The sequence below is a fragment of the Amblyomma maculatum genome, chromosome 10, assembly GCF_055883805.1.
Source record: "Amblyomma maculatum isolate TAMU_Amacu chromosome 10, ASM5588380v1, whole genome shotgun sequence".
In the NCBI taxonomy this organism is placed as follows: domain Eukaryota; kingdom Metazoa; phylum Arthropoda; class Arachnida; order Ixodida; family Ixodidae; genus Amblyomma; species Amblyomma maculatum.
In genome coordinates, this window is record NC_139353.1 from 32,434,274 (window position 1) to 32,461,958 (window position 27,685).

The 27,685-nt window shown below is 47.9% G+C and overlaps 2 protein-coding genes across 2 annotated transcripts in view; one reads left to right on the forward strand and one right to left on the reverse strand.

The window, feature by feature from the left end:
* Rab4 (RAS oncogene family member Rab4) overlaps positions 1-27,685 on the forward strand; it is a 90,013-nt gene that overhangs the window by 15,276 nt on the left and 47,052 nt on the right. The window lies entirely within an intron of this gene.
* Positions 1-27,685, reverse strand: part of LOC146176091 (uncharacterized) — a 45,340-nt gene that overhangs the window by 4,792 nt on the left and 12,863 nt on the right. Inside the window, exons 2-5 of the mRNA XM_084580724.1 lie at positions 12,810-13,871; positions 10,792-10,943; positions 4,704-4,788; positions 3,994-4,097 (exon numbers count right to left, since the gene is read on the reverse strand). Coding sequence (XP_084436850.1) covers positions 3,994-4,097; positions 4,704-4,788; positions 10,792-10,943; positions 12,810-13,871 — 1,403 coding nt within the window. The remainder of the gene's footprint in view (positions 1-3,993; positions 4,098-4,703; positions 4,789-10,791; positions 10,944-12,809; positions 13,872-27,685) is intronic.

Consider the following 27,685-nt stretch of genomic DNA (forward strand, 5'->3'; position numbering starts at 1 on the left):
GGAGGAGGTCAGTTTACATCCCCATTCCAAAGAAAGGCAGTGCCAAAGATTGTTCCAACTACCGCACGATCGCGCTTATTTCGCATGCTAGCAAGGTGATGTTAAAAATCCTGCAAGGTAGGCTGCAGCAGTATGTGGATCGGGAGCTTCCGGACGTGCAAGCTGGGTTTCGCAAGGGCAGAGGAACTAGAGACCAAATTGCCAACCTTCGCTGGATCATGGAAAAAGCAAAAGAGTTCCAGAAACCCATTTACTTCTGCTTTATTGATTATGCGAAAGCGTTTGACTGCGTAGATCACAGCAGATTGTGGCAAGCTCTCCAAGAGATGGGAGTTCCAATTCACCTCATCTGTCTCCTCAGGAACCTTTATGAAGGGCAAGAGGCCACAGTCAGAACTGGGCATGGTCTTACTGATTGGTTTCCGATTGAGAAAGGGGTGAGGCAAGGCTGCATACTGTCGCCCTGCCTATTTAACCTATATGCAGAGTGCATCATGAGAAAGGCCGGTCTGGACGAGTCTTCAGCTGGAGTGAAGATTGCTGGAAAACGTATCAACAACCTTAGATATGCGGATGATACCACTTTAATGGCAGAAAGTGAAGTGGAACTCAAGAGACTTCTGATGCGCGTACAAGAAGAGAGTGAGAAGTTTGGGCTTAAACTGAACATTAAAAAGACGAAGATCATGGCGTCTTGCCCTATCAAGTCCTGGAGCATCAATGGACAAGAAGTGGAAGCTGTGACAGATTTTCTGTTCTTGGGCGCCAAGATTACCTCGGAAGGAGACTGCAGCCATGAAATTAGGAGACGCCTGCTTCTGGGAAAGAGAGCAATGGTTAGCCTTGACCGCCTAGTAAAGAGCAGAGACATTAGTCTGCCAACCAAGATCCGTATAACCCGTGCTATGGTCTTTCCAGTTGTGATGTATGGATGCGAGAGTTGGACTGTGAAAAAGGCTGACCGCCGAAGAATTGACGCGTTTGAATTGTGGTGCTGGCGAAGACTCTTAAGAGTTCCTTGGACTGCCAGAAGATCAAATCAGTCGATATTGTCGACCATAAACCCTGACTGCTCATTGGAGGGTCAAATTCTAAAGTTAAAGCTCAGGTACTTTGGTCATCTGATGAGAAGAGAGGAGTCGCTGGAGAAATATTTGATGTTGGGAAAGGTTGAGGGTCGCCGGAGAAGGGGTAGGCAGCGAACGCGATGGTTAGATGGCATTCTCGAGGCATTGCAGATGAAGCTATGTGATGTTAAGAAGATAGTGAGAGACCGGAAAGCGTGGCGTGACATGGTCCATAGGGTCACGAAGAGTCGGACACGACTGAACGCCTGAACTGAACTGATAGTAGTGAATAATCTCCGCCTACCAACACCAGCATCAGTTGGCTTCCTGCCACAATCCTCTCCACACGTCACTTCTTCCGCGATGGGCACCTTTCTGGCTTCCACATTAGTCGCCTTGCATTCAACATTCTGCGCTTGCTGAACACAGGCTAGAACACCGAGAAGGCCTAAGCCCCCACGTCTTCCAGTCGCCTACATCTGTTTTCAGGTGGCAAGTTGGGGTACTCCGTTTCAAATAATGACTAGTTTTAGCCGGCAATTTTCGGATGCTCACTGATGGTGGCGCCATCTAGAACCTGCCAGTCCCATTACTGCCATCATCTTCTGAAACGAATTTCTGTAATTGTTTCTTTTACCGTTTCATTTACCCGTTGACCGTTATGTCAGTAGATAGGATATCGCTAACTGATTTTGTTGCCGGGCGGTGGTACGTTTATCAACGATTTCAAAGTTCGTAACTTTGGAACAGTTTACTTCAGTGACTATGTATGTCGTCAGAATTCAAAAATACCCCATTTTTAGCCAACAGACCGCCGCTTTTTGATACGCGGACCCTGTGTGAAACTTCTTTATTGGTAAGGTTGAGGATCTGTGATATGGTAGCCATGTTAACGTGCAATGGGATAGACCTGTCTGGCGCGAGTTTGCGCGTGACCTGCCGTGAAAGGCAGGTATTCGCAGGCCATTTAACACGCTTGCCTTCCCTCGTAGCTGCATGCGATGCGGACATCTCTGCGACAGAGATAACGAGGTTTGAGCCATGGTAACATCTGTCAGCGTGAAAAGATCTGCAGTCTGATCGCTGCTTCGTCGTAGCCTACCCGCACAGGAGCCGGAATTATGGCAGATGAACAAAGGGTTTTTATTGCGAAAGCAATACTACTCTAGGTTTCAAGCGTTCAGTGTAGCGCGGCGGTAGCCACGTACGTTTTACCCACGTGACGCTGTGACGTCACACCCCACGTGACAATAGGGTGTGGGCTGGCAGGAGCTGCCAACTCGGGTCTCTCGTTTCACATTGAACATTATTGATATAAACAGCGCGAACACGAAAACAAGGGACAAGAAACAAGAAAGCCACAGAACATGCGCTGACTCACAACTAAGCCTAAGCCGTTTACTCCAAGGCCCAGAAAAACAAACATGAAGAAAACGAAACAGTCACGTGAAAAAACCCCTGGGTTCACCTGCTGCATAAAAATTACTTTAAAAAATCACTTAAAAAAGACACCTCTTTGCTTGAAAGAGCAAGAGACGTCTTGCTGACACACTTATTGTCCGTTGAAATAAAATACGCTTCCACTATCTCTCTCGTTATCTTCTCTTTGTGGCGATATAAAATCTTAACACTGTCAAACTTAGGAGTGCACTTCTTCTTCTCCTTCTTCATTATTTCACATGACTGGCAATGTGATACCAGAAACGTTTTGTCCTTTCCAATTTCCAAGTTGTTACAGTGTTCCTGTAGTCTCTTATTTATACACCGTCCGGTTTGGCCTATATAACTGGCTCCACAAGAGAGTGGAAGCCTATACACAACACCTGTCTTGCATCCAACATAGGGGTTTCTATGTTTCACCCCACATTCTTGCTTCTTCTCTTTCCCTTTGAACAGCCGGGCAGATCCTCTTCATCTTGAGCGGGGCGGTCAGTGCGACGTCCACATTATACCTCTAACGAGAGAGATAGTGGAAGCGTATTTTATTTCAACGGACAATAAGTGTGTCAGCAAGACGTCTCTTGCTCTTTCAAGCAAAGAGGTGTCTTTTTTAAGTGATTTTTTAAAGTAATTTTTATGCAGCAGGTGAACCCAGGGGTTTTTTCACGTGACTGTTTCGTTTTCTTCATGTTTGTTTTTCTGGGCCTTGGAGTAAACGGCTTAGGCTTAGTTGTGAGTCAGCGCATGTTCTGTGGCTTTCTTGTTTCTTGTCCCTTGTTTTCGTGTTCGCGCTGTTTATATCAATAATGTTCAATGTGAAACGAGAGACCCGAGTTGGCAGCTCCTGCCAGCCCACACCCTATTGTCACGTGGGGTGTGACGTCACAGCGTCACGTGGGTAAAACGTACGTGGCTACCGCCGCGCTACACTGAACGCTTGAAACCTAGAGTAGTATTGCTTTCGCAATAAAAACCCTTTGTTCATCTGCCATAATTCCGGCTCCTGTGCGGGTAGGCTACGACGAAGCAGCGATCAGACTGCAGATCTTTTCACGCTGACAGATGTTACCATGGCTCAAACCTCGTTATCTCTGTCGCAGAGATGTCCGCATCGCATGCAGCTACGAGGGAAGGCAAACGTGTTAAATGGCCTGCGAATACCTGCCTTTCACGGCAGGTCACGCGCAAACTCGCGCCAGACAGGTCTATCCCATTGCACGTTAACATGGCTACCATATCACAGATCCTCAACCTTACCAATAAAGAAGTTTCACACAGGGTCCGCGTATCAAAAAGCGGCGGTCTGTTGGCTAAAAATGGGGTATTTTTGAATTCTGACGACATACATAGTCACTGAATCTGACGACATACATAGTCACTGAAGTAAATGGGTGGTGCCCATTTGGCGCCACAAGCGTCTGTCATTGGGGAACAAATTAATTCGCGCCAGGATTCCACCGCCGGTGAGATACAGGGAAGTGATTACCTTTCCCGAGCACAGGCCACAGAGTCCGATGACGAACAGCACGTTGAAGACTGCCGAGCCCACGATGGTGCCAGTGCCCACATCCCCCTTGGCGATTAGGACACCTGCGGCAGAGGGAGCCGTTAGTGCGCCGCGTCTGCGCCGGCATTGGCTAGGGTACGACTCAGAACCTCCAGTGCTGTAGTGTTTTAGCAGCTATTATGAAGTGGTTCGCCATCCAGGCTCATCGCATAGACGGACGATTAGCCACGCTCATGGCACTAGTGGACGCTCCGCGCTTAGAGGTAGCTTGTATATGCTACAGTCCTGCCTCTTATCTGGGTAGTACCGTCATCTCTGATGACCTCGAGGATTTGTGCACAGCGGATAAAAAAAAAATGAAATAAAAGATGCGTAAGTTAAGCGACGGATGGTTTCTAACGCGCTTAAAAGAACTGCTGCCGGCATGAGTCGTTGTCCGACCCGAGAGGAAAGTAGGATAAACGACGCACGTTCTAATCACGTGCCAGGACAGTGCTGGTAACGCTGCACGTAACATCAACGATAAAGTGGTCAGGCAGGAGTATAAACGCGTATTTTCGCTTCTGTTTCACGGAGGCGTGCATACGGAAGTGTGCTGCAGGCATGCTTTGTGAGAAATCGAAGAAAGCGTCACTCATTTGCGTGCAGAATGCAGGCAGGCAGAGCATACATGTAGTATGCATATATACCGAGTATGGCGGTGAAGAGCTCGGGTGCTGAACTTCCCGCTGCCATGAAGGTGGCCCCGGCCACGTCTTCGGACAGGTTCAGCCGCTGCACAAAGTGTGGGAGTCACCTTGATAAGGGGGATTGGATATCTCATATATGAACGTTTATCTATTTATTTTACATTCTCTTAACTCTTCACGCATTGATGGAGGGAAAGAATATATAACAAAATATAGCAGGCACGATAAGGGGAACAGATATTTCATACGTTTACGTTACATGTGTAACCTAAACGTAACGTAAACATTCATACGTATGTACGTACGTACCGTCTTTGCCAAAAGTAACCAGGCTGCATGTTTCGCTTCTCGCTTGTATTCTAAAGCCGGCATGACATTCCAGAGGATCACAACTTGTTAAAGAGAACAGGAGCTCGCCTTTACTTTGCACATATTTACAGCTTCAGAAGTGGTACGAATTCTCTACTACACGACTGAGAAGCGAAACCCGCTGCCTGGTTACTTTTGGCAAAGACGGTACATACAAGTCTGTCTGTTTTAAGCATACATTCATACGTAGGTACGTACATACATACGTATGAATGTATGCTTAAAACAGACTCTTCGCCCCTAAGACTCTTGACTAAAGGAGTACGTTCAAAGAGTTCGCTCTAACCACTTGCTTCTGCTCCGTCGTATGAAGACGCGCAAGGACCTCTTTTTGGTAGTCTCCGTGTTACAAACAAGAGTTTGCGTTGCTTTGCTTGGTGAGGAGGTCGTTTCGACCCGTTTATTATTACGATTTCTCAGTAAGTGCGGCGGAGGGGGCGGGGGATATGCGAGACAGATCAGTAAGAAATATTGGCCTTCGCCTCTCTGGTTAGGCGAATGCTTCGCATCCGTTTTGAAAATGCACTCAGGTTTCTGAGCTGTGGCTTGCTTGCACGATTGTGGAAACCCTCGAGCATTCGGCGCTGAGTTATGAGGTGCAATATAGTGCAGCCCATGCTTCCTGTGCGATTAGGGACTAGACGGTGCTGATGAGAAATGTGCGGCCCTTATCTGCGGTTACGAAAACTCGCGGACAGATTGATGAGGCGCAGCGGTATATAGGCTCGCAGGGAGAAAGAACTTTATTCCATTGCGACATCCCTCGGCCCATAGCGCGTACATCCACAGTGACAAAATAGCAGCGGTCGCGTGGATGATGATTGGGACGCCGTGTCACTGTCGATGAGCTATAGCGCGTTGATATTGTCCGGATCATTGAACGCGGGATTTTCCGACCGGCGCTTGCGCAAATTTGCCTGGCTGAGCAGTAACTATAGCGCCGCAAGTTACAAGTAAGTATAGCATCAATCAATCAATGTATTTTATTTTTCCAGAAAAAAAGCTGTATGGTCTCCTGGGCTAAAAGCTCCTCAAGAAGCTTGGGCAGTTTAGACGCCACGGGGGACAGAAAACACTTGCGAGTTTAGGCACGTATCCAACGAGGATCAGTTGTCCCCCACCCCCCATTTGCTCAGTGCAGAAAATTGCTTTTGGCCCCTCCCGAATGAAATTCCTGGCTACGTGCCTGTACCAGTTGCAAGTTGTCGGTAAGCAGGAGTACGTCTGTTTTGCCAAGCGGGTATGACTGAATGGCTGGATTAGTAAAAAGCGAGGGAAGTCCGTATGTATGGGTGCGTTGTATGTCAAGTGAATGTCATGGCATTTTAGAGCGCAGCTTTTTGGCGTCCGTTCCTGGGTTTCGCGTCGGCCTCGTAACCAGCTCCGCCCCCCTTTCATCCCCCCAGCGCTAGCAGCGACCGACTGATACCGCTGGATGCCGCTGACGCCGCTAGAGAGTCAAGATAACGTGACTGCATAGAACACCGTCGCCGCCATGCAGAAAGAGGAGGGGAGGGTCCCCCCCTGTTCCTGTGTGGCGGATAGGGTGCTCTTCAGTTGCCGACGCGCCGGTTATTTCACGTAGGCCCCGGCACGTCGACGAATACGTGACCACCTTCCCACGGCTAGACCTGGTTCTTGGCGCTGCGGAAGCGAGGGTATCATATTGTTTGCGTCGGCATCGGCGGCGTTGTCCCTGAAACCAACTCCGCAGCTGGGGTTGACTCACTATCGGCGTCAGCAGCATCAGTCAGTCGCTGCTATCTCTTCCCTCCTCCCTTTATCGCGTTGTCCGCTTGCTGCGCGCGCTTCTGCCCCCATCGTTTGCCGCTGGGTGTACACGCCGCCCCCCTCCCCCCCTCTTCCTGCGAGTCTCCGGTTGTCAAAGCGCCCCCTACTGAAAAATCCTGTATAGAATTCGTACAGGAAATCGTATACAGGTTTACTGTACAGGATCTGGGATACAGGATTGGGGGCTATCTCAGCAAATTCCTGTACTGCCCTGGAAAGTCCGGAATGAAACCGATCGGAGCTCTGATACGGGAATGGCCTGTATGGTTGATGGCCCTCGTTTCCGGAAAGAAACGCGTCGCCAGGGTGGAAAAAGCATGCAACAATATAAAATAAAACTACTACATTTAAAATAATAAATAAAATGAAAAAAATAAGACTTTTCACTACCGAAAGTGGAGTCGAACCTCGGTCCGTTTGGTCTTCAGACGGGCACCTTAACCACTACTCTACGGCGGGTTATGGTTACGCAGGTTATTAATCATTATATGTAGCAACTTTTGCTCTTTCGTACTTGTATATTTTCCTTGGCAGTTGAATTTGTGGCCGTAACTCACCGATCGCCCTTAAAACACGCTGAATATCTTTGCAGGCTATCACGAGGGTTCACAAATGTGCCGTATCTTTATAATGCGTCGCTTTATTGAAGGCAAACCTCGAGATATCATAATTTACTAGTGCTGATGTGTTTTTCATCGTCTACGAAAGCTTGTAAGTTTTCCTACATACAGAGATATCCGGTGCACTAATACTTGTAATACTGGGCGTTTTAGCTTCACGTGCTACCAGCGGAGCATCGATGTCAATGAATACACTTCCGACTGAGCGGTTTCAATATGTAAACATTCGAGAACGCGTCGCCCGGTGTGCGGCTATCTGCGCATCTTTCGATAGTCAGCGATGTTTGTTTATTTTTTCTCGAACAGTTTTCTGTCATCGCTAGCGAAACGATACGTTCGTGCTTCTACTTTCGTGTTGTAGGCGGCAGATCTTCAGTCGCAGATATGAAGACGCACCGCAAGATCGTACGAGCTGCAGCGACGGTTGTACGCGCAAAAGCGACGCGACGCGCGTATATGCTTGCTAGCGCACACTTCGACGGCTTCGCATTTTCAAGGTATTTGGGAAACTAAGCGTGCCCTTTATATACAGAACAGTTGTATAACATGTTTGGTATCATGCTTATTTAGTGCGCTGGCGCGTCCGGCATGGTCATTCAGGTTGAGCTTCGTCGATCGGACCGGCTTCTGTTCAGAAGCGGAATACTCTGCCTGGTATCAGTTCCAGAAATGACGCGTTCGTCCGGTTTCTGGTTAATTGATACAGGCTGAACAATACATAACACCACTACATTTGAAAAAGAAAAAAAGAAAAAGAAACAAACAACTTCATGTGATTCGAACTTCGGTCTTCCCAGCCAGCAAGCACGCACTTTAACCATTACACCACGGCAGGACACGATGAATGTGGTTATTTATCTGCTTATGCAGTCGAGATTGCTGTTTTGTAGTTTGTGTATTTTTGTAGGATGTAGAATTTGTGGTCGTAATTGAACGATCGCTCTTTAAACACGCTGCATCTTTTTCCTGGCTATCACGAAGGGTTATCCGTGTCCCGCATCTTTACAATGTATCGCTTTCTCGCAGACAAACCTCCGAATGTCACAATTTACTAGTGCTGATGTGTTTTGTCATGGTCTTCGAACGCATGCAATTTTTGCTACATATAGATATATGCGGAGCTCCAACACTTGTAATGCTGCTTGTTTTAGCTTCACCTGCTGCCAGCGGAGCCGCGACGTCAATGAATTTATTTCTGACCAAGTGTTTTGCAGGCGTAAACACTCGAGGAAGCGACTCCCGATGTTCGGCTGACCTGTGCATATTTCGATGGTCAGCGATGTTTCGTTTATTCTCGAGCGTATTTTATCCGCGCTAACGAAACGCTACGTTCTTGCTTGCACTTTCGCGTTGAAGGTGGCAGATCTTCAGTCGCAGATTATGAAGATGCACCGCAAGATCGTACAAGCTGCAGCGACTGTTGCACACGCAAAAACAAAACGCGATGCATGTATGTTTGTACTTGCTAGCGCACACATCCACGGCTTCATATCTTCTAGGTATGTACGAAGCAACGCGTACTCCACATATACAGAAACATTTTAACGTACATTATGTATGGTTTCATGCTTATTTAGCGTAAAGGCATGTTCAGACGTGGTCATCCTGGCTGAGCTTCACGATCCGCCCGAGTTGTACTGAGAAGGGGAAATACTCTGTCCCGTATCAGTTTCATTCATATCGGATTTGTCCGGTTTCTGTTAAACCGGACATGACCTGTCCTGTATATGAGCTCAATACAGAACTGGTCCGCCCTGTTTCATATCCATACCGGACTGGGATGTCATGTATAAGTTGCATACTAGAAATGGTCTGCCCTGTATTAACTCGATACCAGATTGGATCGTCCGGATTGAGATTCATACCGGACATGACCTGTCCGATATAAACCCGTTTAAGTTTCATACAGGATTGGTCCGCCCTGTTTCATATCCATACCGGACTGGGATGTCATGTATAAGATGCACAATGGAAGTGGTCTGCCCTGTATTAACTCTATACCGAACTGGACCGTCAGGATTGAGATTCATACCAGACATGACCTGTCCGATATAAACCCGTTTAAGCTTCACACAGGACTGGTCACACCGTTATCAAATTTATACGGGATAATACAGGACCGGTTCAAACCCGTTTGTCGCGATACGGGATTTTTCACTAGGGCCGGCTCGAACTTAATTCCTTTCTTCGCTCCTCCTCCAATGCAACCCCTGTGCGGTGGCAATCAGAGAGCCAGATCGGTGGCGGCGGATCTGCCCGAGCCGAAATTGCCGCTGCCGTTCGCCACTGCGAAATTATCTGCCAGTTCTTTCTGAGCCATGAGCCAGACGAAAAAATTCTGTGATAGCGCATACATGTGTTGCTCGATTTCTTTGCCTCAATCTATCGAAAAGGTGAAACAGCTTATTTGCTGCGCTCAAATTTCGCATTAGGAAGTAACGTAATCGTCGGTAATTTTTTGAATGGAAGCAAATGGCCGTCTATTATACGGCCGTTACTCGATAGGAATAAGGGTTGACTGCACGTGCTAGTGCGCAAGTCTGCAGGGATGTACGCGAAGCTTTAACGCTGGCAGTTAGTTACCGGTGACAAATAAAAACCGAATACTTACTCAATGCAACCTATATAGGCACGAAATGACGTGGGACCCACATGCATGCATGTATCGGATACCATACAGGATGTCCTCGCTAACTTTAGCCAAGGGTTGAAAACTAATCATTTGAGGCAGGCGAGGGAAACCACCACAGACATTTTCTTTTATTTTGCAAATAACTAATCAATAACTAAGATTACTTTTCTAAGTCACAGGATATTGACTTTAGGCAATAAATGTGATTTGCAAAGTTGGAACTGCACTTTAAGAAACCCCCCAAACCCCCATTCTATCTATTTGTGACAAATAATGCCCCCCCCCCCCCCCCCCCGTGTATCTTTCAGAGAAAGCCTGCAAAGATAAAAAAATGTAATTTGACTAGCACATTCGCGCGCCATGATTGAGCTGTTCTCAACCGTGTTTTGAGTGAACCAAACAGATATGGCCGTGTCTCAACAGCCCAGTTCGGACATTTCGAGCCTAATGATTATATGACTAGAGTCACCTGCAAAGACCGCACCCAGGTATCTCTTAACGTTTTTGAATTACAGATCGGTAAACGGTAAGAAAAAAAAAACGCTATACGTGATATGTAGGATCTAGTAATCCCGATGTCATAGCATTCATAATCTGGAATGCTTAGCATGTGGATCTCAAGTCACCATGAAGTTTTTGCGCAGTCTTTTGGCTTACAATGTGGAGCAGCACTCACTGCGCAGCACTCCTCCAGGGAGGCGATGAAGTAGTCGTCGCAGACCACGGCCAGCGCGTAGAACATGTAGAGCACCACCAGGATGTGCACGATGACGCCACCCCGGGCGCGGGCCTCGTGCGAGAACAGGTCTGGAGGAAACTCGTGGTACGCTGCGTCAACGAATATAGGAAGGGATCGCCCGGCAATGAGGCTTCGTTTTCTCCCGCACCATAGTGGACATGAAAGTGTTGTGCACTGACTGCGTTTCATTGGTGCACCTTGGCTTTGCTCAGATAATCCGGACAACGCACGATACCTACCTTTACATGCTGCCTGAAGGTGTTAGCTTGGAGATGAGCACTTAGCCTCGTTCACGTGATGTCCGGTACTTAATCCCACATCTACGCAGCGACTGTGGTGTTTGGTCAGGCGACTAACGTACGATTGGTTTTTGTCTCAAGACACCGTTGTCCTCGTTTTTTTTTTTTTTTTTTTTTTGTCTTACAAATATTCGCTTATTGACGTGTCATTAGTCGATTATCTCTGCGAATGTTCGACCGCTCTCGAAAGGGTCTCATTATCGTTAACGAATAAGCTGCGGAAAGCGTACAAGCTGGCCGAGTTGTCCCGTAATACTGTGAGAGACGGCAAATTTGCTGTACGCACCGTGTCATTTCCGCCTCAAAACATGCGTGGAGAGGTTGGAGGACCATCGTAGTGCGCATGCGCTTACGGCAGCTGAAAGCCGGCCTCACCCAGCGTTGTTATTGTGAAATATGCAAGTGTAAGCCGGAGTACAAAATTGGGCCTGTCCTTCACCATTTATTCGCATAAGCACGCCTATCTCGCCGGGGAAATTGCGCCTTTCGATCTGTGCATGTCGTCTCAGTGAGAAGCAGTTACGCAGGCGTTCAAGCCTTAGAGCAAGCCTGCGGTCGGTGCAGACCGCCCACGCTTGTCGTCTGCTTCGGGAAATGGAAGGATTTTTCAATAACGTAGCTGTCCGTATTGCATTTCCATTATAACTACTGCGCCGCGGGCTATCATATTGTGCGCATACACGTTTTGAATGCTTCTGCACAAAAAGAAAAAAAAAAACGGAAACGGAAAAGAAAAGTGACAGCGCCTGCCTGTGTTTTACAACTGCGGAGGGCGCAGACTGCCAGCTAACGGTGGCGGTGTTTTTGCACGCTGCGTTCCGTGGCGAGCTACTGAAACTGCGTAGGCGGTGCGGCTGAGATTCTTGCATGTAATGCTTTGAGAAGCGAGATTGCGTGCGCGTCACTGAGCATCGATCGTTTGCTTATTTTCTGTCGATCGTTGCACCGGGTCGAGACAAACTGCGCGTTGCTAGGGCAGTATTTGATAGGTACCAGGTTGAAGAAGTGTGAAATTTAACAGTACGTCAGGTTGCGGTTTACGACTGCTTCCAGATATCAATGAGGACCACTATTTTGTTTTGTTCCTAGTATTGTAGGAATTTTATTTAATTGGATTCACAAATAAAATATACTTTGTTATTGTAATACTGTGTTCCATTTCGCAGCGTTCGTGTTTGTACTACGACCCCTGGAATTTTTCATTCTTCTTCTATATCTCTCTACTGTTCCGTTTCTGCAAAGTTTTAATGGTCGCAATTTCTAACGTGGCTTGTGCCAATAAATCGGTACGCTTCTGTTGGAGGTGCCGAGTTGGCTTCCTGTAGTTAGGTGTTTGCCTCAACGTAATGGTGATGTGCGGGAAAGTTTTCATTCATCTCTGCCAACTGGCGGACGCGAGGAGAGTACGCGGGCGGGTTTGGGAAGTCTTATCCGGCTAAAGATTTCTCTCTGCGAGTAGTGCCAGAGAGAAAAAAAGAAAGAAATATAACGCATGTCCCTTTAACCGCTTGGGTAGTGACCGTGCCAGAACGCATCGTTCCGGGCAGAGTCGTCTAGGCCACATTTTGTACGTCGTCATGTATATACGTTTTTTTTTTGGTATGTGTGTGTGTTTTTGTGTGTGGCATATAGGCTCGGGAGCGATCGTTCACTTACCAGGTCTGATGCAGTTGATGTCCCCCTCCTCCCCTTCTTCGCTTTTCGTTTCGTTGCCCCACTTTTCCTTGGCTTCGGCTTTCGTAGAATTCTTGGAGACGTTCTTGGCCGGAGCAACTCCCTCCTCCGGGGGCTTCGGCTCCGACTTGGACGATTCGTCCTCCTCCTTTTCCGTGGAGCGGCCTTTCTCGGGACTCGTCTCACCTTCGGTTTTCTCCGGCTCGGATGGTTTTTCTCCCTCTTTTCCCTCTGGCTTGTTTTCTTCTTTGGGCTTTGGCTCGTGTTGTTTCGTTTTTAGATCCGGTTGGACCTCCGGTTTTGGTTTCGCCGCCTGCTCGTCCGTCTTGGTCGCTGGTTCCTCCTCATTGGGTCCTAGTTTTACTTTGACGTCTGTTTCGGGTTTTTCCGACTTCGTTTTAGGTTTCTGCATCGGCTTCGCCGCCGGCTCTCCCTTTTCCTCGGCCTCTGCTCTCCCTGGTTCGCCCTTGGTAGCCGCCTGTTCCGATTTCTGTGCGGGTTTCTCGCTCGACGCATTTGGTGGCTGCTTTTCTTTCCCCTCGGCCTCTGCCGTAGTTTTCGGCTTGACTTTCGGCTTCTTGCCGTCTGCTCCCTTGTCGTCTGTTCCCTCTTTCGCAGCCTTCTGGCCCGAGGGTTCTTTCGCTTCCGGTTCGCTGTCTTTATCCGCATCTTCTTCTGCACCCGTCTCCACCTGCACTCCCGACTGTCCCGCTTTTCCCTCGCCTTTAGACTCGGCCTTTCCTTTGCCTTTGCCAGCTTCGTCTTCATCCTTGTCTTTTGGCTTTTCTTTGCCGCCGGTGCCGCCCGTCGACTTGGGCTTCGGCTCAGTACCACCTTCCCTTGGAGTTTTGTCCTCCGGACCCGCGGAGTTTTCAGGCGGGGCTCGTTTGAAGAGCGTGCTTGCGTGTCGTGTAGGCGCCGGGCCGACATCCGTTTCCGGGGCAGCCAAGCCCAAGCCGTCGTCTGCTTCCGCCGCCGCGCCGCCTGCGACGGCGAGCAGACGACGGCTCACCGGATAGTCATTGACGGTGCTCTCTGGCGTGACTGCATATTCGAAGAAGAAAGAGGAGAAAAGGAAAGCAAACAGTGCGTTAGGACGAAGTGTACCCAAAAGGGGATGATCAGCGCAGAGATCTCGTGTCCGCTATGGGGTGTAATGCGTCTCGCGCACAATACGAGAGAGAGTAAACCCATTTAGTCGCCCGGTCCTTCATTGTTGCTTGGTTGGAATTAAAACGTGTAGTTTCATGTTTTCTCTTTGACCTGTGCTCGATCGCTCAGCGCCACAGCCATCCTTTATTCCTGCGTTATTGTAATTCGCGAGCGAAACTTTCTTTCCCAGGTTTGTGACCGTTTCATAGATCAATAATATAAAAAATTACGAGGGACTGTAGCGACTAAAGTAGTGAAAGGCGAAAGCCTGAGCGCCGCACTCTGCTACACAACTGACACTAATTAATAAATAATTAATTAGCAATTGAGTATGTACTTAATTAATTAGTCAATAATTAGTTAATTGATGTCTTACTTAAGTTGTCATCAATTGTAATTAATTATATTTCATTAATTTGTAATTGACCATTGATTGACATATGGCCATATAAGGCACGCATTCACGCATACTGTGGTGGTTCTCTGTGATTGCTCGAGACCTCTATGACGTCATCCCGCCTCAGCCAATCAGAACGCCGAAAAGCGGGACACATTTTGTCTACGACAGCATGAGCCATTAAAGGCTTTCGCCTTAATATATATATATATATATATATATATATATATATATATATATATATATATATTTCTTCTACTTTGTGCTTAATTATCTTTCCCCTAAACAGATTACATTACTAATTTCTGTGATTATCCAAGTAAACATTAAAAAAATACATAAAGTACCATCCCCAACGCTTTCCTTGGCCTCGCCGACTGTTGGCTTCTTTCCTTCATATATATATATATATATATATATATATATATATATATATATATATATATATATATATATATATATGGATTGCTTGTTACTAATGGGCCAGAGTTAAATTCAAACAGGGTGTCACACAACTTTTCCTATTATCTATTTTATTCCAACAGTTTCGGACGGTGGACCGTCCTTCTTCAAGGTAGAATTCTACCTTGAAGAAGGACGGTCCACCGTCCGAAACTGTTGGAATAAAATAGATAATCGGGAAAGTTGTGTGACACCCTGTTTGAATATATATATATATATCATCTGGTCATCTGCCTGCATCCAAGGGGGCAGACGGAAAGAAAGATAGAAAGCTCCAAGGATTCGTGAAAAAGTTACGCAAACCTCTTCGTCTGCATCGCAGGCAGCGAGCTTTTTGGATCGATCGTCGTCTGTTGAACTCGGCAGCAAAACGAGCCGGTACGTAGTGAAAGTAATAAATTCAGAAAAGCGAAGTACCACAACGAGACAGGAAGAAAAAAATAAGCGAGAAAAAAGAAAAGACTTCTTTCACGCGCCGCTGGAGAGGTGAAGGAGCTGCACTTCGAGTTTTGTTCCCGTTTATTACTAAGGTCGCCCGGTCTTGAAAAAGTAATGCTGATGGAGGTAAAACACATAGTCGTTAAAAAGCTCAGTGAGCCCTCTCGAGTCTCTCCGCTCGCCGGAAGACCCTTAATCCGGAGCCAGAAACGCATAACGTGGCGACAGAGGGCGTTAGAGTGGCCGATGCTTCGCAGCGAAGGTTTCAGGAAAGAAAGTAAACAGGGTAACGGCCTCGGAGAAGCGCATTTTTTATTTATAACCTCGAAGCCCGAGTCCGGCCGGTTAAACTCGTATTTGAGCTACCGCTGGTGCATGACCTCTCGACGAACAACCTGATGGGGTTGCCTCGGGGCGTCTAGATTTGGGAAGGGCGCGAATTAATCTTTGATTGGATTCGTTTGCCGGATGCTATGCGCCGTGACAGGAGATTGCCTTGTTTGCGGGAACATGACACTTTTTGCGTTGCAGTTCTCTTTAGGAATGCTAATAATCTCGCCGCGTTTGATGGTGCCTCGGTGAGTCCTTCACATTTTATGGCAGAACTGTTTTGTACTTCGTTCGACGTTACCATTTCGTTAGGGAGCGTGACTTATTCGTTCAGGCGGAGTATAATGACATGCTCCGTAGTGTGGCGAAGACGGTGCTTCTTCTACGCCGGCTGCCCTGAGTTCATTACATTGCCCTTGTTGCCTTTCTGTACTCAGCGGCACTGCAAATTAGTTTGAGTCGGTTTGACTTTTTGTTTATACTTTAACGCGACAACGTCAAATGCGTCGATTTCTAAAAAAAAATGATACGTTGTCGGCGTTGTGGGTGAAAAATCGCGCGTTTGCCTCTGCAGACGGTCGTTGGCAGGTGAGATAGCCGTGCACTGATTGGTCGTCGGTCTGTGTGACGTCACTGTACCACGTGATGTGGCCCATTTGGCAGGCGCTGCAAACTCGGGCTGTGCCTATGAGGTGAGAGGGTGAGGTCGGAATGCAGCCCTCGAGGACCCCTGTGTATCGACTTAGACACGCTGCCTCTAAGCCTAGCAGCTACGCTGTTACAGCTTAGTTAAAGCGGGGATGTATATCTGCGGCGAGTGGTATTTCGTATAATCTGGTAGCTTATAACTATATGCTAATTAGTATGCGTGGTACGAATTAAAAGATCAGTGGTATTGGAGTAGTAGTAAAGTACGTGCACGAGAACACGGATCAGCAGAGTCAGTGAACGGGAGCCAATAAAAGACAGAACTTAGTGTCTTCTATTTTTTTTTTTTTTGGGGGGGGGGGGTTGTGGAAAGGTGAGCGCGTTTTACACCAGCATCATGCTACTTTTAATTCGAGTAACAATTACGAAAGACTTTGCGACTAAAGTAGTGAAAGGCGAAAGCCTGAGTGCCGCATTCTGCTACGCAACTGTCACTAATTAGGAATTAATTAGTTAGCTAGGCTATTAATTAGTCATTTAACATATAATTCTTTAATTTATTAATTAGTCATTGATTAGTGAATGCTCATTGATTGACATGTGACCATATAAAGCACGCATTCGCGCAGATTATGGTGGTGCTCTGTGATTGGTCAAGACCTCTATGACGTCATGCCGTCTCGGCCAATCGGAGCCGCCGCGAAAGCGGGACACATTTTGTCCACGACAGTATGAGCCTAAAGGCTTTCGCCTTAAAATCACAACCCTTTCCCTCCGCTTCTGTCTTCTCTCCCCTGCGAGTCAGTGAGGTTTAGTTTACTACGAAGCAGCATAAACACTGACATGGGCATATTGTTCGTCCGTAAGAAATTAGGGCGTTTCGTTGTTCATGTTACTCTGCTTTAGAAGTGAGGTACTAACGTTCCATTATTTTTAATGCCAAATCAGAACTTCACGAGGTCTCACCGGCTCACCACTGGTGGCGTCGTCGAATTCGCAGGCGCTTCGCTAATACGATATGAGGTTGAGATCATAAACAGGCATGTTTGTACAGCGTGGTTAAAGCGGGGAATGATACCCTTCTAGCAACTTGCGCTGCGTACATTACGGGCAGGTGACAGCGATAAGGCTGCGACGATGTCATTTATATCTACCAAGATAAGCTACGCTCCAATAGTGTCTTAAATCGCCTTTCATATACTATAGGCTTAGCCATGTGAAGTGTGTGGAGTTCTTTTTATTTCTTTATAATGCGACAGTCATTTTTCTTGCGCGTTTATATGCTTATTGGTGCGACCTGTTTCTTTAATGGTTTCATTCTTCTTCTAGCGACACCCTTACTAGTTGATCGATACGCTGCCCTGGCAGTTTTGGCGTCTTCTTCTTGTGTGGGAGCGGAAGCAGGGTTCGACCCCTCACTGCCACCGCAGGGTGCTCGCAGGTTTCCCAATGGTCACACATGCTTAAACCACTTAAAAGCCAAGCACCTTAATCGAGGCGCTGTTTGGCCCACATATTCTTCCGCCATTATAATGGAATTATCTCTTTTGTCATTAGTTCTCCGTATCGTTTCGTTCAGGGCTTCGTGTGCTGGAGGTCCGCGTCATATTTTAATGCGTAAGCATTGTATGACTATATAGGCGGATTTCGCGTGGGCATTACTTTGTCGGTTCTATAAAAGAGGAGCTAGCTGGTGCATCGAAAAAAGAATGGCACATAGAATAGAGCCTCAAGGAGAGGTGTTGCAAGTAACAAAATGGTTACTTAATTAGGTAATCACTTAGAGCAATAATAATAAATGGTTCACAGAAAAGCAAAGGCGCAGTGTCTGTCACACTTGTTCTGTGCCGTAAAGGAAGGGAGGAAGATGGGAGTGAAGAGGAAAGAGTGATAGGGGTGCCGCAGTGGAGGGCATCAGTAATTTCGACCACCTGAGGATCTTTAACGTGCACTTCATTCATACAGCACTCGGACGCATCTTCATTTCGCCTATATCGAATCTTAGAGCCAGGTAAGTGCTTTCAAGGAAAGAAAAAGGCCCAGTATCTGTCACTCGCGGAAGAGGAACTAGTTGGTATATCGAAAAAAGAATGGTCACCATCGGATAGAGCATCAAAGAAAGATGTGCAAGTGATAAATGGTTGGTGTGGGTTGATTAGGCAATTAATTAGAGGCAATTAAATTGTTTACAGGAAAGGAAAGATCAAGTACCTATCACACGCGGAATCCCACTGACGCACCTCGCGGACAACACAGCAAGCATTTCTCCAGTGCAGATTCTGCAGCTGTGATCTCGGAAAATTACTTTTCCTCTGCAGACGATTCTGCGCCGGACTAAGTAAGATCCTGCTCTAACAGAAGGTTCATTTTACCACCTGCCTTTTTAGCTTGTAAGGCTCCAGCAGAAGCTTTGGTGACGCAAGAAGGCAATGCTAGGCTAACGTGAATCTCAGTTATTTACTGGAACTAAGCTAAGATGCTGCAGTCTAGCTCCGATCTGGCAGTAAAGTTTATTTGCGGGCGACCGGTCGCGTTTTGCAACTGCTTTCCAAACACCGTTATATGCTACAGAGAGGTTTCCTGGAACGCGGTTATTACTTTGTTTACTTGGCTACAGCCAACGGAAGCTCTCGCTTGTTCCATCTGACGTAGGCTTGCCGGTCGCAAACACTTGGGAAAGACTGCTACGAAGAGCTGCACGTGTCCTCTGCCAAGACTGTCAAATATATGCGTAGCGGCGTTGCCTCATCATCTTGGGAAGTCCATTGCGGATGGACGCGGTTTCGCTTCGACTATAGCCAGCTGTGTTTGACACTCGGGTCCGTTCCTAAGAATCCGCCATCACATACCGCAGCCAGAGCCACTGACTGCCACATGAGTATAGCATAGAACGCTTGCTACTGGTGGCACTGCACACTTCTAGCGCTCAGCGACTACCGCCGAGATTTCCGAGCCATTTTCTTCTCGCGAAAGCAAACTGCGATTCGGCAGCAGACAGTGCACTCGGGACCGCGAAGCAGGCGAAAGCAGCCGCGCCCCCCTAGAGATAGTGACAGAAACCGAATCTAGAGACCGGGAGGTTAGCCTCGCTTAGGGAGCAAATAAATCTCCCTGGCACGCTGTCACACGGCGGTATTATTGGGAGGCTGGGGGAAAATGGAGAAAAACTAGAAAAGAAATAGGCTTCTCCGTGTGCGGGTGGCTGCGACTATGGCTGAATATCAGGGACAGCGGCAGACAGTTGGAGGGCGAGACCTGTCGGACCCGCGACCCGGTTACACAGAAACGCGATTGTCGCACGATCGTTTGCGGGTTACGAGGGTGCGAGTCTCGGGGGTCCGCCACCAGATGTCGCCGCTTTCGTCGTTCGTCGCAGTTCCGAGAGCGACGACAAACACAGTGTACGCAGTGTGCGCGGGCAAGGGGAAAATGGAAGCTGGCGGAGACAGGAGGAGAGGATGAATTGATTTACGGCCCGTTATCGCCATCCCGGCCAACATAGCGTCGCCGCCGCCTGTCGCGTTGCCTAGTAATAGTCGCTAAATTGAGCCTCGAAACGCGAGCTAGTAGTGGGGCGGGCGAAAACAGGTACAGGCCTTAAGGGCACGAGGAGGGTTGGAGTGAGTGTTTCGGCTGGTGCGACGGAAACGAGAGAGGGCGTTCTAGGAGAGAGAAAAAATCGTCGAGAGGAGAGCTTTAGGCCGTACGCGGAACAGAGGGAGGAGAAGGGTGAGAGAAGCTTGCAGCAGGAGAAAAAAAAATAATAATAAGAAAGTAGAAACCGTGGGCTCGCGCGCCGCCCCGGAACAGCGACACACACAGACACGCGCAAAAAAAAAAAAGTTGAAAGTCGAGAAGCGAGCTTGCTGCAGCAGAGGAACAAATAAGCTGCGACATTGATCGAGGCGGCTGAACGGTGGGCTTTGTGGGAAAAGCCCGGTCCTGCTCGCCCCGGGCTGAGCTGTAGAGTGCCTGCGAAGGCTGCCGCTTTTTTTTATTTTTATTTTTATTTTATTTTTTGTCTTGTGGCTCGGCGGGAAAGCCGAAGCGAGCGAGTGAAACCGTATTGTTCGGGGCGCGCGTCTGGCGTCACTGTCTGTCGTGGGTTGCACAAGGGAGCTTATCGAAACGAAAGATACTAATGCGTTGATAGGAGAAAAGTGTCTGCAAGGAAAACTGTAACAGAAGGATTGCTAACAGAGGGTTAAGTGGTGAGAGTAGGTGTAGTAGAAGTAGATGGGAATTGTCAGAGGACAACAAAAGAAGGAACAGAGGATGTTTTCTTTGAAAGCACGGCTTGAGGGGTTGTGAAGCTGGTGCGAATACTGGTGACAGAGACGTGGGGGACTTCTTCAAGTGAGCATTATACGGTGCTTTTTTTTTTTTTTCTCTCGTTTGCGCGGCTTGTCTGATCGCCGAACGAAAAAAAAAAAAATGACGGTCAGAATGGGTGGAAAAAGCGGAGGCGTGGGGAAGGAAGGGTGCACCGGAAGTGTTTTCGCTAATGCAAAATGTCACCCGGCGGTATTATTGCGCCGAAAGCTGAGTTGCTCGCATTATAAAACTGCAAGAAGCGCGGTTCATTACTTGGAGAAAGAAGAAAGAGCAGACATGTTTACCTCTTCAGGTCGATATGCGGCTTGAACGAAGAGTGGAGAGAAATAAAAGCTGAGCGACAAATAAGGCGGGACAGAGAGCGCTCGTGCTTGGGATGTAACCCGCTTTTCTACATAAAAGCGTGGACGCGTGCTCCAAGTTGAAATTGAAACTAGGGAAGGATGGCTCGGATGACGGCTTTTTCGTCGGGCCACGTGTGGAAAAATACCGGTTTTCAGGGAACTCGTCACACTCTGGAGATTGATACGTGAAAGAAAGAAAGAGAGAGAGAAAGAGGAAGAAAGAAAGAAAGAAAAAAGAAGGAAGATAGAGAGAGAAAGGGAGAAAAAAAGAAAGCGGACGCACTCCGAATGAATCTACAGCCAAGGTTTGCTGCCAGCATTTACTTGCGATTTTGTCTCTCTCTGCACCAACTCGCCTGATTAAAAATGTGATTGATATTTTGTATTCGATATGAGGTGCACCTCAAGTCATGTGCATAGTCAGTCGAAATACAGGCATAACCAGGCGCGCCGTCGTATATTTTCTTAAGTAGCTTTTTTCATAACTCAGCATATCGGAGCGCTTCATAGTCTTGCGGAATATGGCGCACCTGTCTACGGGCTTAATGAATTCAGATATTTTGGGTTTGAGGGTATTGTTGCTTTTTAAATTAGAAGCTTTGAGCGTTAACAGTGCCCAAGTGTTGTACCGTTAAGCGTTCGATGCCAATGCTAGCACAGCACAGCAACATGGCTTGCCGTCTTGAAATAGGCCGCAAGGGAAAGGGAGCAGAAAAGAGATTTATAGTTCTTTCGCCTCGTGCGCTTGTCTCGTAATATAACTTTCCATGAACAGGAACGTCCCATGAACGTCCCGTGAATAGGAGGGTGCTGTGTGCAGCTTTATTTGATGACAAAAGACGGCCTTCCCGATTTTCATTTCTTTAATACCGAAGAATTGAGACTGCTGCTAGAAACTGTCACAGTATAGAGTTACTTGAAAATCAATTCGAGGGACCTTTGTTCATTTGTGAACTTGGTTGAACTGATGTTGATTACCGGTTCTACTATTGATTTCTTGCTTCCTCTTTCCTCCTGCAAAGCTGAGTAGCGAGTCGGGCGCTTGTAACACAGACAGCTCTCTGACCTTATCGACAAATAAACGGCTGTATGCCAAGGTTAATGACTAGAGATGTCGACGTGGGCAAGGCTGGTGGGCCAACGCAGAATTGTGTGCTCGCCTTGTGACTGCAAGCCTTGAATGATGGTTACAGTTATGAGTATGGCGAAAGCGACTTAGCATCATACGCTGAAAGCTTGTGGTGCTGCGTCGTTTTGTGAAGTGCCACGCTTGTAAATTAAGATATTTCCCCCTGCTCGTAAGGACATAAATTCTTCATTTGCATTCATAACGACTTCATTGGTCATTGATGCCTGCAGCCGTCAGATACGCAGATAGCTACAATCGTAGTACTAATCTCTGAAGAATCATCTGCTTGTGAGGCACGTGCGTTGAACGATTGTCATCGCGGATGGTGGTTACGTTCTCGTGGCGTGTTGTATAGTCTTTATTTCCTTGTCATGCCACTACACATCGATAAACGGGTATCGATCGATTCGATGCTCAGTTTTGGTGCCAGCGGGTTGCTGCGAACTTGATGCACCCTATAATGTGTTCTATACATACATGTTTCTCTTTCCTGCTCATATTTGTAATGTGAAGCATTTTTATCATTACGCGAATAACCGGTGGCTTAAGGGCGCTTTCGTACTCATTGATGCAGGGACCCATGAGGCATGCACATGGCTGACAGTTGAATTACCGTCGTCTATAGAAATGTGCGTTAGATGCCACGCCTGAACTTATAATCTGGTACGTGCAGTGAACGGTATTTGCCGCGAATGAATTCGCGGTTTCATGTGTTGCGCAGTCTTTAAGGCATGCTTTTCCACACGCTAAATGAACGTGCGGGAAAACTGTAATGGGACGGGTGCTCAAAATAAGGCCATCTTCGAATTCATATGCGTCGAGACAAGGTACTGCAGAGATAGTAGACGAATGCATTAGCACCATATCAGGAGATATTGCGTGCTTTATGCTATGCTTGAAATCGCGCATGTACAGTGAACGGCTCTCGTTGGTGGCAGTTACGGTCTCGCGGAGTATTGTGCAGCCTTTAAAGCGTGCTTTTCCACACGGTTGGTCGATGTGCGGGGAAACCGCAGTAGGACGGATGCTTGAATAAGGACGTATTCGACTTGATTTGTTGGTTGGTTGGTTGGTTTGTGGAGTTTAACGTCCCAAAGCAACTCAGGCTATGAGAGACGCCGTAGTGGAGGACTCCGGAAATTTCGACCACCTGGGGCTCTTTAACGTGCACTGACATCGCACAGCACACGGGCGCCTTGCTTTTCGCCTCCATCGAAAAGCTGCCGCCAGGCCGGGATACGATCCCGCGTCCTTGGGAACAGTAGTCGAGCGCCGTAACCACTGCGCCACCCCGGCGGGGTGTCAAGACAAGGTCATGCAGCGATAGTAGACGAATGCATTAGCACCTACCGAGAAGATAATGCACTCTTTACGCAATGCTTGAAATCGCGCACGCATTAAGGCAAAAGCCTTTAATGGCTCATGCTGTTGTGGACAAAATGTATCCCGCTTTTGTGGCGGCTCTGATTGGCCGAGGCGGGATGACGTTGTCGTGACGCTGGGGCTATGTCGACCCGGCCTTCACTTGGTAGCGTGCAGAGACTCGGGGTTGAAGTAGGATTGAATCTTCGAAGTTGGTGAAATATGTACAAGCAGGTTTAATGGCACTTTGAGGAAACTTATTTACAAGATTATTTACACGAAAAAGAAGGGTACATCAGCAAAATGGCAAGCGTTAAGAGTTCATAGCGAGAAGCGTCTGGATGAGCCGTTTACCAAGGGCTCAGAGCGACATTTCGTGCTCTGCAGCGTCCTTAAAACCCCCTATGTCCAGCCCCTCTCTGAAGATGCTGACCAACCAAATCCAGGGCACGCCCCTCAGGTATCGGCATCCAATCGAACACATCACTGCACTGATGGTCTGAAGCACTGACTGGTCCGGCATTCATTCGTTGGGCGTGATCACTTGTTGGCGGGAAAAGCTTGGGAACGGCGAGGAGAGGAGGTACATTTCTATTCTTCAGCAAAGAAACCACAGGCTGGTTCTGACAAGGGGTTTTACTTCTCAGAAACCCGAGTGCACGTGGCGCCGCATAGGGCTCCCAACATGGTCCCTTTTCGACAATTGCAAATCTTTCCTGCATTCCCGGGAAATCACTTAATGGCCGTATGAGTCATGCTCCTTTCTTGTCCTGCACGTCAGCGGACATGTCACTCTGTCGTCTCCTTTGGATAGGAGGCATTCATCACTGGAGGATAGCACTTCTCGACTGGAAGGGTGAACAAAAGAAAGAAAGCACTTCCTGCTATTTCCCTCAGGGGGACGTTTCTTTGTGTTTTTCCAGACGTTCTCTTGACAGGGTCAATTTGGCATTTGCAGGTTGTCCACAAAGCAAAACAGGCTTACAAAACAGGATTCCTGGAAACAGGCTCACTTAGAGCCATTGAACCATCACCACATATTCACAATACTTTTCCATGCCCACAGGCGAACAATAGAGCGCGCAAATGCGGATGCTTGGTCGTAACAGCCTCCTCCCCCGCCAGAAGAGTCTCGGAGGGCAGCAGTCCCAGCTGCTGCATGAAGAGACGACTTAATGGCCTGCACGTGAACGCTTGAAGCTCGCTGTTGCTTGTCGCGTTGTCTTGATTGTTGTAGGCCAAATTGCTCGAGCTGTCTGAAACTCAACCACATGTCGAAGCAAGCACTCGGCTCCCGTCTGAAGAGACCAGGTCAAAAGAAAACTGCCATTGTTGTTCGAGAAAAGCCCACTCTCAAGACGTTCAGGACCCACGTATTCCTAGAAAACCAAACGTGCTGCTTTACATAGCCACACATATACAAGCGCACGAAAAAAAAAAAAAACCTGATTATCAATTTGGATACATGGTGAGGAACATCTCGGACCGCTTAGAAAGAGCGGCTAAGCGCGTCCGCATTCCCATTTAACTTCCCCTTTTTGTATCTTATTTCAAAATTGTACTGCTGTAAAATCAAGCTCCACCTAAGAAGGCGACTGTTCTTCGATGTCGCAGTTTGCAGCCAAGCCAGGGGACAATGGTCCGTCTCTACGGTGAATTTAGCCCCTCCAAGATAGCACTGCAATTTTTGAATGGCCCATACAATGCAAGCGCACTCTTTCTCTGACGCGCAATAAGCCCTCTCTCTAGAACTCAGCTTTCTGCTCAAGTAGAGCACGGGGTGCTCATTACCGTCGTCATCTCTCTGGCAGAGAACAGCACCTAACCCTCGATCACTGGCATCACACTGGACCGTGAATTCTCGGCCATAGTCTGGAGCTCGCAATACCGGACGGCTAATCAGCACAGCCTTCAGGTTTACGAAGGAGGCTTCCTTTTGTTCGTCCCAGACTACATTTGTCGGTTCTGTCTTGCGGAGAGCGTCGGTCAGAGGGCTAGCCAAAGCTGAATAGTTAGGGATGTAGTGATTGTAGTATCCCGTCAGACCCAGGAATGCTCGAATTTCCGTCTTCGTGCTCGGCCGCGGGTAGTCTGCTACCGCAGAAATCTTAATCTCGCTGGGTTTCCTGAAACCTTGACCTACATTGTGACCCAAGTAGTCCACGGTCGCCCTTGCCAGGCAACATTTCTCGGCCTTTACGGTTAGTCCAGCTTGACGCAAAAGGCTCAGTACAGCTCTTAGATGTACCATATGGTCCGCCCATGAGTTGGAAAAAACCGCAATGTCATCTAAATAAGGCACCGCGAATGTTTCACACCCCTTTAAAACCCTATCCATTAGTCGAGAAAAACAAAATGGAGCATTTTTGAGCCCGAAACTCATCATTGTTGGCTGGTAGCTGCCCGTCGGAGTGACGAAAGCCGCGTATCTGCTGGCGCGCTCAGTGAGCGGTACTTGCCAGTATCCTCGAGTAAGGTCCAGCGTAGTCACATATGCCGCTCTACTGACCTGTTCCACTCTCTCCTCAATATTCGGAATAGGATACACTTGATCCCTGGTGAGAGAATTTAGCTTTCGGTAGTCTACCACAGGCCTAGGGTCTTTACCTGGAGCTTCTACTAAGATCATAGGCGAAGCATAATCGCTTTCCGAGGGTTTTATTACTCCCAATTCCAGCATGCGAGTTACTTCCCTATCCAGAATTTCTCTTTGCCTTGGAGAAAATCGGTAGCACCTTGATCGCACTGGCACGTCTGAAGTCAGCTCAATATCGTGCTCAGTCAAATCAGTTCTGCCTGGCCTGTCCACGAAGCAGGCCTCAAACTCAGTTATTATCTCGCCCAGATCGGACAGCTGGGATTTCTTTAGTTCTCCTCTCTGCTCCGTCTTTTTGAGAAGCTCCTGAGCGTTGCTTCCTTTTCCGCTGAGGCAAATCAAGTTGTCCCCCATCTCCTCGGGAAGGTTTAACGTTAGATTTACCACGGCTTCCCTCTGCACATAAGGCTTCATAAGATTGCAATGATAAATGCGCACTTCTTTACGCCTACCGGGAATTTTCACTGCGTAGTTAGTGTTAGAAAGCTTTGCAACGACTTCAGCCGGTCCTTCCCACTGTACTTCGAGCTTATTCTGCCTTGAACTTCTCAGCAACATCACCTGGTCCCCGATACAAAACGTCCTTTGACGGGCTGTCTTATCATAGTACACCTTGGAACGAGCCTGGGCTGACTTCATGCTGGCCTCAACGAGTTCCTTAGTGTTATGTAAGCGATTCAAGAGGTTCAGAATGAATTCTACTACTGTTGGGTCTTCTCCGCGCCCCTCCCAGGCTTCGCGCACCATTCGCAAAGGTGAGCGCAGTGACCTTCCGTACACCAACTCGGCTGGGCTAAATCCAGTGGATTCGTGCGGCACTGACCGCAAAGCGAAAAGCGCTGCAGGCAGGCAGGTATCCCATTCGCGCTTGTTTTCATAGCACAGTCCCCTCAGGACTCGTTTGAGAACAGAGTGCCATCTTTCTACGCTGTTGCTCTGCGGATGATGGATCGAGCTATGCACTACCTTAATGCCGCATCGCTCGAGAAATGAGGTGGTGAGCACACTCGTGAAAACGCTACCCTGATCACTTTGGACCTCGGAAGGGAATCCAACTCGTGCAAACACTGACAGCAGCGAATCCACTACACTCTCGGACGTCACCTCGCGCAGCGGAACAGCCTCTGGAAACTTTGTGGCTGGGCATAACATAGTGAGGATATAACGGTACCCTGACTCTGTCACAGGAAGTGGCCCAACTACATCTATTACTAACCGGTGAAACGGCTCGGTAATGATTGGTACTAACACCATCGGAGCTTTCCACTTATCTTGCGCCTTTCCAACCCGCTGGCACGTGTCGCATGACCGTACAAAATTTTCCGTGTCCTTAAAACATCCAGGCCAATAGTATTCTTGCAACAGCCTCTGCTTTGTTTTCTTTATTCCAAGGTGACATGACCACGAGCTGCCATGGGAAAGTCGCAGTAAGTCTCCGCGGTACTTTTGGGGAACGACTAATTGGTCCCGCTCTACTCCGCGCTTATCCTTGAATAAGCGATACAGCACTCCCTTTCTCATCTCGAAAGAAATATTGTTTGCTGTCTTAGTGGCGCGGTGGCGCTCCCTTATCTCCTGTATCTTGGGATCATTGGCTTGCTCTATAGCTAAGTCCTCTCGGGTTCCACTTAAAAGTCTCGTGAGATTACTAGACACTGGCGGCAA